Below are 13,799 nucleotides of genomic sequence, written 5' to 3'. Positions count from 1 at the left end.
TTTTAAAAGCCCCACCATTCTCACATCTATTTCTGATTTCATGTTCATCAGCACTCAACATTCCATATGTTCTATTCTGGCAAACCAGATTTCTGGGTGACACTATGGGGGATGCTTTATCACAACATTCATGAGGTGTCCCAAGAGGAAGGGTGGTCAGATCTCTTGGGGCCATTCTTACGTGTTTCCTTTGAGAATATATTTACTATTATTTTTTAATCCTCACTCGAGGATATATGTTCTTATTGATTTCAGAGAGAAAAGAAGGGAAGGAGGGAGAGAGGGAGGGGAAGAGGGAGGGGGGAGAGAGAGAGAGAGAGAGAGAGAGAGAGAGAGAGAAAGAGAAACATTGATGTGAGAGAGAAACATCAATCAGTTGCCTCCTGTTGCACCCCAACTGGGGATCAAACACGCAACCTGGATATGTGCAGGAATCAAACCTGCAACCTTACAGTGTATCAGACGACACTCCCACCAACTGAGCCACATAGGCCAGGACGAAAGTGTTATATTTTTTAAATGTCTATCATGCAAGTTTTTGTTCAAGGTTCAACACAAGAACTGTGAATTGAGAATATCCTTTGTCATAGTCATGAATTAGGAAAACTGTGACAGCAAAGTTCTTGAAACTTTCTCGAGTTTACTGAAAATTCAAAAAGTACCACAGTTCTTTGTCTGGCAGAAATTTATCTCCCTTGTGCTCTCTAGGTTCCTGTAAGAATAGGATCGCTTTTATTTAAACTTTTCCTGGATTTACTTTCTCAAGTGAAGATAAATCATTTGTTTTATAAGTCGAGAGCCAGCCACGTGCTCTGTGGTCCACCTCAGGCAATAAATTCCCTCTGTGCCATTTTTCTTGTCTCTTTCCATATAGTTTGCTGTGTCTTATACAGAGACTCCTGAAAAATTCTTCCCACTTGTGTACGAAAGCCACGACTTCCTTCCTCCAGGGCATTGATGGTTCGCAGAGCAAAGGGAGTCCTTTCCCGGGTCAGGGGATTGTTCAGGGGCCGCATGGGTATAACAGAGTTGTATTTGTGCTGCCTGTTCACGGAGTTCATTAGGGACGTATAGAACTGGAACCTACACCAGGTATCTCTTAAAAAGTTTTCAGTCAACAATAAGATGGTCCACGCAGACCCATTTACAGCATCATCTAAATTCTGTAAATGCTGTCTGCCACATGGCATCTCAGCAAAGATGATTCCAGGTTTGATGCCAAAGTCATTTTGGAGCAGATCCTGGACTCTGAGAGCTTCGTCTGTGTCATCCTCTGCGTGCAATATCACAAATTTGAAGAACACCTCTTCTTCTGCTTCCTCTTCAGACATCCCATCCACGCCCGCAGCTCCCGCCAGCTCTCCTGTTGGCATCTCTGTTGTGCAGCTGTGCTCAGCAACATCACGCAGGGAGATGTCAGATTTCTTGGAATTGGACTCATGATGTCTCTGACTTGTAGCCACACTGTGGCTTTTTCCCAAAGAGAGAGAAAGAGAGCAGGGATCTATTTTAGATTTCGTGATACCCATGATAAATATCCAAGTTAGAAGAGAAAAGTTTTATTTCTCAGCATTTCTTTTCATTCTAAAAGAAGAAATAACAAAGAGAAGAACATTGTAAATTTAATCAAAACATTAAAAATAGAAACTTGCATTCAACATGAAAAGCTCAAAAAGATGACAATATATAGGTCCTAAGGAAGAAATGCCACACAGATCATTGGGAAACAAAATCAACTGTCTTTTGTGAGCTTCACAAGGGCTACTACAGGTAGTCAAAGGTAAGTTAAACCGAGTGTCCAGGCAAATATAATAGGAGACATTTGGAAGTTTTAAATGACATTCTATTAGCACTATAAACCTCCAAATTAAAATGAATTACTTTGGTATTATAGTGAAGAGGTATCATACCACTCTATCCATCTGCAGCTAAAATCCAACTTCTCTATTATCAAATTATTGTATAGACTAGAAACATGAACATTTAAAGAAATAGAATATTCAAATATTAAGTACAAAATTTATATCTGCATCAAATACAAAACATAATACAAATATTCTGAAGTTGGCCAGCAGGCAGCTCTACTGACTCAACATAAAAAGATGAAAAATGTCAAATCTCACTGGTTCGGAGCTTTTTTGTTTGTCTAAGATCAGCCATTATGGCTATAGTGGGGTTGGTGGAGAAATTATAGTAAGGGTTGTAAAAAGTAAGGAATTCTTTTTTCGAGCTAATCGTGGGAATACTGAATAAAAGTATTTATTTACATAAGGAAAAATCTCAGTTTGGAAGTGAAATCTAGAAACAAACACTTCTGATTTTCTCCAATGAAATCAACAAAGAATCATTATTGTCTAAATTCATTATTTTATTTTAAATACTAGAGGCCCAGTGCGTGGGATTCGTGTACCAGTGGGGGGTGTGGCCTGCAGGGATCCGCCCACTATGGGCGTGCCGCTCAGCCCAGCGGCTCTCCCATTGCGTTGAGTGTCTGCCCCCTGGTGGTCAGTGCGCATCATAGCGACTGGTTGACCGGTCGTTCTGCTGTTTGGTCATTGGGCTTTTATTATATAGGATTCTAATTTCAGAGTGGAAGAATTAAATCAGACATAAAAGAAAAGTATTCCATGTGAATCTAATTTAAATAAATGTTCAGATAATGTTGGTAATGTAACTCCAAAATAGGCAGTGACAAGGGGGATTCTTTTATCAAAAGACAGAAAGTTCAGAATACATAACTATAGGCTCCATATTTTCAAATATGGGCCCATTCTGCTTATTTTCCAGAGCATTTTTATTTATTGTTCATGGGCAAAGACCATAGTTCAGGAAGAAATCAGAATTACATTAATAATGACACAAATAACACAGCTTCATATACCAAATAATTCAGGTTTAGAAGAAACCATTCAAAATGGTGAAAAATTGTTATGGGAAGAAAAGATAAGGAAAAAACACCTAGAACTTCTTTCTCGTATATATAAAGCATGAAAGGGTTTGCTGCTGCCCCTGAACAGTGAAGGCATTGCCAGCTCCTGTCTGTCATTTATTATATCTGTACTTCAGGTTCTCACTCCATAGTATATTATGTCAACTACCAAGAGATATTCTAGGCATAATAATTCTAAACTGATACATACATACATATGTACATTCCAAGTAATTAAAAACAAATGAATCTGAACTCTCTTCACTGGTTAGGATTAACTGCCGACTTTGTTACTGCATTATGAAAACAGGTTGTACCATGCAAAGTTGCAGAAAGAAGCTTCCCCTGCCTAATAAAATAACTGTTAAGCCATTCAGAGACATTGATTTACTGTGCCAATTAAAATGATCTTCACTTCTTCATTGAATAGGTTTGTTAAAGCAACTTACTATCATTGTCTTGATCACTAGCTGCTGCAGGTAAGTGCACTTAAGTAATAAACGATATTCATAAAAATGTCAAAAACTTCTAAGGTAAAATGCTGTGTCAAGCCAGATCACAAAGTCTTTTAAACTAATTTTTTTTTTTAAATTACAACTTTATGCCTTAGTTTTCTTAAATTCCAGTCAGCAAAAAGAGCAAAACACTCCAGAAACCTCTGTGTGCTATTCAACTTTCAAGCACTCCCACCCACCCTTAAGCAGAAAAAAGTGAATGACAGTGTCTGAAAAGCTTCACTATGACCTTCTAATTTGGAGGGAGAGAGTAAGGAGATGGCCAAGGGGAAAGGATGTGGAAAGCTGTGTGCTGAGACCTGCCTTTCCTACCATCAATGATGCACAGCCAGGCAGATGGTCCAGATTCATCACTGGGGTTCGCAAGGCTGGAAGAAAGGAGAGAACCTGAGTGTGCTCACTCTGAGCCATTAACTCCATTGATAAAGGGCTTTACTAGATCAGAAGGAAGGCTTGGAATGCTGAAGGAAAAGGAGGAAGAGTGAAAAAGAATCTCGGGAAGCTCCCTTTAAAGTTCTCCTTTCCATATCAGCACATAGAGAACTTCCTCACTCTTACTTACCATGACACAATCTTCCAGCATGTGGATGGACTATAACTGCCCCCTGTTCCTGCTTGTGTGAGTTGTTTCCAGTCTACTACTATTACGAACAATACTTTAATGAATAACTTTGGGCAAAAGTCATTTCATATGCGTGCAAGTTCATCTGTAGCAGAATTCTACCAAATGGGATTTATATATCAAGTAACAAATGCCTTGTGATAACGATAGATTTGGCCAAATTGCTCTCTATGAGATTGAACCTTTTTTGTTTGTTTGTTTTTAACTTGATACAATGACACCTCCATCTCCCCTCCCCATCTCCCCTCCCTTGCTCCAGCAAAGATCTAAGGCCATGGAAGCCACCAATTACTACTGACCACAGCCCAACAGAGCTAATCACATCCCCTTAGGCAAGCGAAATGTGGAAAAATATAACCCGTCCGAATGAAGCCCGAAACTGAGGTTCTGAAGGAAAGATCAGAACAGGTCTGAGATAAGAGGGAATGAAGGCCCACAATGTACTCACTTTATATCTAGGCTAAAGAGGTTCCGATAGAACCCCATATTAAACAGGAGTAAGAGGGAAAGAACAGCTTGCCAAATATGCAAAAATATTACAGGAAATAAAAAAGAATATAAAGAAGAATCATAGCATGCAAAAGTCAAATAAAAAATTCCATTTTCCTTAAGACTCTGGAATCAGACTGTCTGAATGTAAATCCCAGCTCTGCTACAAAAAAACTGGGAAACCTTGTGCAGTTACCAAATATCTTTGTGCTTTGATTTCACCATGTGTAAAATGGTAATAATTACAGTACCTACATTTAGGGGTCTTAGTATATAATTATAGTACCTAAGAAGATCAAAATGGCTTAGAACAATGCCCCCAAAATTTTAGCAGCTATTACTGTTATTACATACGTAACAAGGTAAAGAAAAATTTACACAACAAACGCTTATGCTCCGGGACAGTGCAACTCCAAGTGTAGTGCGTGGACAAGTTGCCAGTCTCTGAACTTTTTGGTGCCAGTCTATGTCACGATAAGGAGATTGTGCCAGAGTGTCCATCAACTACATCTGTTAAATATGCTGTTTAATTCTGCAGACTTTTTTTTCATAGTAAGACATTCTCAATGAAGAAAGCAGCATGGTTGACATTGGATGCATGCTTCTTACATTACAGACAAGCACTTTGAGTAATACCGCTCTAGGAGACACAAAAGAGAACATGTAATTCATAAAACAAAAATATTAAAAATGAGATTAACAGAATTAGATGGAAAGGGAAGCTATAGACAAAACAAGGACCTAACACTATTAGGAAAAAAATAGAAACAGCAAAGAGTGAAGTAAATATGAAATCAAAACCATATCAGTTAAACATGGAGGAAAGACTTGAAAAAAAAATCACAGAATATGGAAAGGAAAAAAAAGACACCCTCCACCCCAATAAAGCAATTTGAAAAAAAGATAAAGCTATGGAGATTTCTTTTTTTTAAAATACATTTTATTGATTTTTTACAGAGAGGAAGGGAGAAGGAAGGAGAGTTAGAAACATCGATGAGAGAGAAACATCGATCAGCTGCCTCCTGCACAATCCCTACTGGGGATGTGCCCGCAACCAAGGCACATGCCCTTAACTGGAATTGAACCTGGAACCCTTCAGTCTGCAAGCTGACGCTCTATCCACTAATCCAAACTGGCCAGGGCTGGAGATTTCTTTTAAAAGACAATCAATAAAATGAAAACCAATGCATCTGAAACAGAAAACCCAATGATCATAACAAAAACATTCAAAGATATAACAAATTCATCACCCTAATCCAAATGATCAATCTTACTGATGACAACTAGACATCATGTACCTCCTGGTGTGCATTCGATATGATATGCACAGCATAATGTATGACAAGATTTGCTAATGATGTCGAGGAAGCACAGCATATAGTCTGGGTTTGGAGAAGAGGTCCAGCCAGGAGGTGGGTATTTGGCATTTAAAACCTAAAGATTATATGAAATTATTAAGGGAGTGAGAAAAAGGAAGTGGATTTTGCCAGTCCCCACAATCATGTGAGCCAATTCCTAAAATAAATCTCCCTTCCTCCCTCCATCTCTCCCCTCTCTCCCTCCTCTAACCTAGTATTAGTCATGTTTCTTTGGAGAACCCTAATACCACCTTCTTTAAAAGTTTGTTGCCCTAAAATTAAGAGTTAATGTTTGCATTTTTAAAACATTATGACCACTTGGGAAGAGAGGCTCCCAAACAATAAATAAAATAAAAATCATTAATAATTTGATAATAAAATACACGCACATATACAATTTTTAAATCTGTCCATGTATTTACCACAAAAAAAATTTTTGTGTTTAAATCACAGCCCCTGAAATTTAACACATTTAAAAGTAATGCATCTAGGACTAGACTTGAATCCTCCAGCCTTTTAGTTTTCTGTCCTATCTAAACAGCTCCATCTTGTGGCAAATACATGCAAAACCAATGGGTTCTTGTCAGTTAATACATTTTCATGTTATTAATAAGTCAGTGTTGTTGAAAACTTACTCTGTACCAAAACCTGCTGGACTTTGGGGCTGGGAAGCCAGGATAAGTAGACGAGTAGGACCCACTGCACTGGGGCTTCATTCAGGAGAGCAGGTGCTACGCAAGCACTCGGGAAGGACACCCGCAGTGGGGAACACGGGCGTCAGCACGGCAGAGAGAGAGGTGGACGTTTTCCACGCAGTGGGACCAGCATTTGCAAAAACACAGGCACCAGAGGGCAAATTTTGTTAGGATCATTTTGCACTAGGTGTTTATGTGGCTCGAGTCCACGTATATGAGGGTGGGAAGAAGGTAGTGATGAGAGATTAGAATGGAGAGATAAATAAGATAAAGAGCATAGGGGCCTATTCTGTTCAGGACTTCCAATCTGATCATGCTGGCAGAAAGGGAGCCCCTGGTAGGTGTTCAGTTGGGGTGTTTAGACAGGTTAAAATAGTTGCAGTAAGGAGACGAGGCTAGAAGCCTGTAAGGCCTTAGACAGGCAGAACAGTCAGTTGGGAGGCTGGTGCAGTAACAACCTCGGTGAGAAAGCAGAGTCCTGCCCTAAGAAGTGATCATGGAGACACGACCTATAGTAGGTAACAAAGGCAGGCGGGTGGCAGAAAGCAGAATCAGGTATCCCTTCCAAACCTGTGCCTGCTGTAATTTGGTGGTACTGCCAATTGCCTAGATGAATGGGGGTGGAGGCGGGTGTGAACAATTAATCCAGCTTGGGCTCTAGGGAGCTTGGGGTCCCCATAACCTAGAAGATGAGCTGTCCAGTAGGCACATACACAGATAGGTTCAATGCACAAATAGGAGAACATCTTCATGGGGGATAAAAGTTTGGCACTACTTCAATTCTGTGAGGGACTGAGCCTAGGCAGAAAGTAAGGTGAGAGAACAGAGACGGAACCAATGCCAGACGGGCATCCAGAGGAGGAGGGGCCCACAAAGGAGAGGGAGGAGTGGCCCTGGAGCAGCAGGAAAATCAGACACAGATCGGTACCTGGAACTGAGGGAGGAGAGTGTTCTGAGCAGTGATTGGTGTCCACTGCTTTCAGCACCTGGAGGTTGGGGGGAGCAATGATGGAACGATGGGAGCCCCCACACCAGACTGCAGTGTGCTTAAGAATCCAGGAAATGAGGGCTCGAGGGGGGGGTGGGGGGGGACTTCAAGAAGGAAAGGAGAGACCAATAGTTACAAATGAACGTAGGGGCCAGAGATTTCATTAAGAAAAGTGATACTTGGAATGCCTAGGAACTGAAGGAATTCGCTAGGAGAGAGAAAGAGGATGAGAAATATGAGTGGGAGCTTCTTAGAGCTGAGCTATCTTCTTGGTCGTTGGGCAGTTCTGCCTCTCTTCAACTTCCCCTTTCCTGAGGAAAGCAGAGAGAAGCCTTAGCTCCTGGGTGTGCTAGGTCCTGGGATCACGCTCCTGAGGAACACTGCGCACAACCTGGTGACCTAGCGGCTTTCAGAAGGCGAGTGCACTTCTGTTTGTGTGAGGGCTTATTGCATTATCTAGAGAGAGACATTGTTGTCCGGAAGTTTCAGTATGGCTGTGAAGGGGCCAAAGGGGTATTCTGTAGCAGATACTACAGATTTGCTTACGCAAAACTGATTCCAACTTCCTTTTAATGTTCCTTCCCGAAATTCCTATACCAAAAGTACTTAAAGCTGTATTTCCTAGACTCTCTTGAAGCTAGGGTTCAAAATGTTGTTTAAGTTCTGCCTATCAGATGTACTTCCATGTCTGGGTTAAATATGAAGGCAGGCAGAGCATGGGGCCCCTATTTAGCTGGTTAAGACGTGAGCAGAGTTGTGATTCAGGACCCGGCAGCTTCCCGATTTGACAGGTTTCCTGGTCGTGGCAAAAGCCCCAGTGCTGCTAGGTGGTGCTAGGAGGTGTCCCTAGAAACTCAACCTAGAGCCTAGCTCTTCAACTATCCCGATGAGACTGTAAATCCTGTAATATCTTCGTATGCATACCCCTCTGCTTCAACTAGCTAGAGTAGATTCTGTTCCCTGCAACTAAACTGTGATTGGTACAACATCCAAATTCAGGGCAAAACATAGCCTGCCACCTGTTTTGTAAATATAGTTGTATTGGAAGACAGCCATGCCCACTTACTTATGTATTGTCTGTGACTAATTTCATGCTACAGAGGCAGAGTTGAGTAGTTACAGGAGAAACCATATGGCCCATAAAGCTGATGATATTTACTATCTGACCTTTTCCAGGAAAATTTTGCCAACCCCAAGACGACAGCACAGGAAAGCCAGGACACAAGAGAACAGACCTATCAGCCAGACAAGGAACATGTGGACTTGTCTTTCTTCACACTGAAAATATTTTAAAAATCCCAACTATGGTAACCAACACCAGCATGAAAAGGTAGAATTTTAGAAAAAATTCTTTTATTGATTTCAGAGAGGAAGGGAGAGGGAGAAAGAGATAGAAACATCAGTGATGAGAGAGAATCATTGAGTGGCTGCCTCCTGCACACCTCCTACTAGAGATCGAGCCTGGAACCCGGGCATGTACCCTTGACCGGAATCGAACCTGGGACCCTTCAGTCCACAGGCCGACACTCTATCCACTGAGCCAAACCAACTAGGACAAAAGGTAGAATTTTAATCTATCCTGATCTTATACTGAAATAATATTATTAAGAATCAGCTGTCATCTATGTTCTTCTTTTAGAGGTTGTGCAGAATTCATAAGGATGGCAGAGGCCCAGTATAAATAAAATAATTAGCAAATATTACCTAATGATACTTATTTATAGCCCAACTAATTAGTCCCTGTATTTTTCATATGGGATACCAGAGCTTGCATGAGAAAAGTTAAGGTTACAGGCTATCTAGGAGTGTAGCACCCTGCATCTTTCCTTCATGGCACTAATCATAATTACACTTTACTAATGATATATATTATTTTCTGCTTAGTTTCTCATTTTTCCCACTGGCAGGCTGTAAACTAGTAGATTGTAAAGTCTACCAGAACAATGACCAAATCTGCCTTGTTCACCACTCTACCTCCAAAGTCTCACTTACAATCACCACTCAAGAATACCCTTCTGAATGAATGAATGAGACAATCCCAAATATGACTAACAGTTTTGTTTTTGGTTTTGGTTTAGAGAGATAGCCAAACAGATAGCTTTTTATCATCTGTATTAGGTAAATTACTGATTCAATCAGAATAGGACTAGCCAATCCAAATATATCTTGGATTTTAAAAGAGCAATTATGTTGCATTTTTTTAAAATTATGTGAACATAAATATGGTATATTCATTTCAAGACACAGCTCACGGATCATATTTGGCAGAAAGCATTTTCTGTTATCTCTAGGTTAAGTACTCCTCCCCTGGATACCCATAATGACCTGTTCACATCTCCTATAATATGTACAGCACAGCAATCTTAACCTGTCTTCCTTGGTAGCCTGGGAGGTAGCTTCCACTCATTTTCTCATACTTCGTCAAGGTACAAGGCTTCACCACTTTCCAGTTATGACTGCCAGCAACCTGAGGCATCACTGACACATTCCTCTTCCTCTCTACACTTTCACTTCAAGCTACCAAAAATCCTGTCATTCAACCTCCAAAATACATCTCTAATTGTTCCACTTTCCCTCTGCACCACATCTTCACTCTAGATCAACATCTCTCCCCTAGTCCACGGCACTGCTTCCTAATTGGTCTCTGTAGGTACTTTGGTCAATCTAATCCTTTCTCCACTCACAGCAATGATCTTTTTAAGCACATACTTTGGATCAAGTTACTTCCACTTACAACCCAGCAATGGCTTTCTACTGCTCTTAGAATAAAAATGTCTTAATATGGTCAATGCTGCCCTGTATCTGACTTCTTCAGCTCCAACCTCAGCTCCTGCCTCGCTCCCCACTGTTCCTCCAGGTCCCGCACACATGTCTTTTTTTTTTTTTCCAGATACTCCAATTTGTTCAGCTTTTCTCCTGCCACAGGATCTATGAAGACATTTTACTGCAATTTTGAAGAATGAGTTATATGACTATATTTTCCTTTTATTAGAGAACTTGAACATAGTATCATGGACTAACCAAAATTCTATTGAAGGTAAACAATCAGAATGTCCAAAAGCTGGGGAATGGCAATTACATAAACTGTATTATATTATTTATATGATTGAATCCTATTAAATCATTTAAAATGTTTATGAATGTTATGAATAATTTTAATGACATGAGGAAATGCTTCCATAATAATAAGAGAAAAAAAGTAGAGTATAAAATAGCATATACAGTGTGATCTCAGCTTTGTAAAACAAACTGAAGAAAACAGATTGGAAAGAAGTACACCAAAAAGGTAACATTGATTATCTGTGTTTCATAGGTGTGTGAATGTACGTGTATCTACATGTATATCTATATCTATATCTATATCTATATCTATCTATCTATCTATCTATATATATATATATATATCCTTTTTCTACAATGATAATGCAATCTGAAAAAAACCTTATTTTAGTAAATAAAAAATTGTTTTCTAGGTTTTATACTTTTAAATGGAGATTTTGCTATAAAATCTTGATAGTCTGATGTCTGCTTAGTCACTTAAAAATTTGTATAATATTTTCTGAACAAGCTACTTCATTTTTTTTCTTTCTATTTAAAGTACCTGTTACTGGTACCTTTAAGAAATTATTTAAATTAGAGACCACTGCTTCCTACTGAAGCAAAGGAATTAACAAAAATAATTATTACATATTCTTTTCAGTAAGCTGGATGGTATTTTTCTTTCATTTCCTATATTTAAAAATGAGAACTGGCATTAAAGGGCAAATCTTCTCCCCAAACAGGAAGAACATTTTATAAAAACACAGAATTTAAGGGTAAACTATATATCTTATCAAAATGAGGCCCAACAGAAAGATGGTTGTGCATTTTAATAATAGAGAGTCCAGCCTGGCTGGCATGACTCAAAGGTTGAGCATCGACCTATGAACCAGGAGGTCACAGTTTGATGCCCAGTCAGAGCACATGCCCAGGTTGCAGGCTGGATCCCCAAGGGGGGAGGGGGGCATGCAGGAGGCAGCTGATCAATGATGTTTCTATCTCATCACTGATGTTCCTATCTCTCTCTCCCTCTCCCTTCCTCTCTGAAATCAATTTAAAAAATATAAAAAATATATTAGAGAGTCCTAGTAACCAACAATGTTCTAAAGGTGCCATATGCTTTATGGAATACCAGTATCTAACAGCAACCCACCTGAGGGTCAGTAGCAAAAAAAAAAATAAAAAAAAATGGCACAACAGGACTGAGACAGAGCACTTGCACTGAGAAGTGAAGGTGCACAGCCTGTGATGTCTACCAGAGGCCATCGCAGTCAAAGGGAACAGCCTCGAGGTCAGTGTCCCTACAGTGGAGTAAGCAAGGGAGAAGGTAGGGGAGGAGATCAGAGAAGCAGCCAGGAGTTAGATCACACAAGGCTCTGAAGCCATATGAAGAGTTTGTTTTTCATGACTGTGGTAAGTAGCCATCAAACGGTTTTTAAGGGAAGTGAAAATTCTGGTTATACTTGAAAAAAGTCACTGCTATTTGTAGAAAGACTGAGGAGGAATAAGGACAGAAGCAAGAAGAGTAAATCTGAGACTTCAGTCATCTAGGTAAGAGAGATTGTGTTTTGCATGAGGGAGGCAGTGAAATGTGGTCAGATTTGAGGTATCTTTTCAAGGTAGAGTCAAAGAAAGAATTTGCTAGATGCTTGGATGTAGGGTCTGAGCTAAAAAGAAGCATCAAGGATGATTCCTGGAGTTTCAGCCTAGTTGAATGGCATTAACATTTACTGAGATAAGGAAGGTAACTGAGGGGAAAATGGAAGGGAGGACTGGGTTCTGTCTGGACTAACTCCATTTAAATGCTTCTTAGACTTCCAAGTAGAGATGGCGTGTAAACAGGTGGACGTATGCATCTGGTGCTCAGGTGAAACAAAGCTAGAGATAAAAATTTGGAAGTTTATCAGCTACAGATGTTATTCACAACCATGGGATATGGCTTGGGATAGAAAGTGCCTTGGGATGAAGTATGGCTAGAAAGAGAATATGGCCAACTGAGCTCTGTGGTACTCTTAACATTTAGTGGTTTCGGAGAGGAGAAGCCTGCAGACACAGGAGTACCAGTGAGGTGGAAGGAAAAGCAGGACTGGTGACCTGGAAGCCAAATGAAGAAAGAGTATCAAGGAGAAGGAGCTGTCAACCTGTCGTATGAAGTGAAAACTATGCACAGATACTGGATTTCACCAATGGCAAGGGGGTGATGGAGACAAAAAGCCCAGAGGAGAGGGTGGAGGAAGAAACTGGTGGAGTGGAAATAGAGACTTGGCCCCAAGTCATTGAAAGAAGTAAATCTTTATTGTTGAAAGTATTACAGATGTCCCCTTTTGTTGTTGTTTAAATAAAAGGGAGCAAAGAAATGGGTGGGACCTAGAAAGGATGTTTGGCCTGGGGGAGAGAAGAATTATTTAAAGACAAGATTTATCAGCAGTCCCGAATTTGTTAAATGAATAATAATAATAAAAAAAAAACCACGAGGAGCAAATGATTCAACAGTATAAACATGGTTTATACTTCAAGTGCCATACAGCTGGGCATGCGTAACATTTACTTTGTCAAAAGGAAGTAAGGCATTATTCTACTCCAGCTCATCTACTTTCAGATTTAAATGAAATATAAACTGGAGTTGCTTAACTCCATTTATAACCAACACACTATTTAAAGTGTTCAACTCTCTCATATTTTAAAGACACCCCCTCCCTCCCTCCCTTCTTTTTTAAAGTTTACTGCCAGAAAAAACTGGAGAGGCCTTAACTAATATAATACAGTTGTCAGCCCAAATTATTTTTATCCAAATTAACTTTTGGACAAGAAGCCAAATAAGACAATGGAAACCTTCAGCATTCTGTGCCTGGCTGAGGCTCATGCAGAACCAAACCATTTAAGACGCGGGGCTATTTGCATATGGCTCGAAGGTTTCTTTTCTTTAAAAAAATGGGTTTTCCAGTCAACGTGAAACTTACAAGGGCAGCAGAAAGTTCGTGGATATTCCCTTCAGAGTCAGGCACCGTCGGCCTGAAGAGACGGCTCTGGGCCCACCCAAGGACCCCAGGAGCGGCCGCGCCCCGTTCGCCGCGGCCGGGTCCCGGGGGCAGCTGCGCGCGCCGCCCGGCCCCCCAGCGCACCGGAGCCCGGCGGCGCCGCCCCCGCGACGCCCTACTTTGCCT

At 40.4% G+C, this 13,799-nt stretch overlaps 1 protein-coding gene across 2 annotated transcripts in view; it reads right to left on the bottom strand.

Moving 5' to 3' along the window:
• Positions 1-620: 620 nt before the first annotated feature.
• Positions 621-13,799, bottom strand: part of LOC102433809 (TIR domain-containing adapter molecule 2) — a 37,262-nt gene continuing 24,083 nt past the window's right edge. Inside the window, exons 1-2 of one of the 2 annotated variants that reach the window (XM_006081136.3) lie at positions 6,549-6,793; positions 621-1,584 (exon numbers count right to left, since the gene is read on the bottom strand). In XM_006081136.3, the coding sequence (XP_006081198.1) occupies positions 825-1,529 (705 nt within the window). In that variant the 5' untranslated portion in view covers positions 1,530-1,584; positions 6,549-6,793 and the 3' untranslated portion in view covers positions 621-824. Of the gene's footprint in view, positions 1,585-6,548; positions 6,794-13,799 lie in introns of those variants that run through there. The other variant, XM_006081137.3, reaches the window with a different exon arrangement.

Source organism: Myotis lucifugus, unplaced genomic scaffold (assembly GCF_000147115.1).
Source record: "Myotis lucifugus unplaced genomic scaffold, Myoluc2.0 scaffold_0, whole genome shotgun sequence".
Classification (NCBI taxonomy): Eukaryota; Metazoa; Chordata; class Mammalia; order Chiroptera; family Vespertilionidae; genus Myotis; species Myotis lucifugus.
Note: the sequence above shows the minus strand (reverse complement) of the source record. Positions and strands in the feature narration are given on the sequence as shown.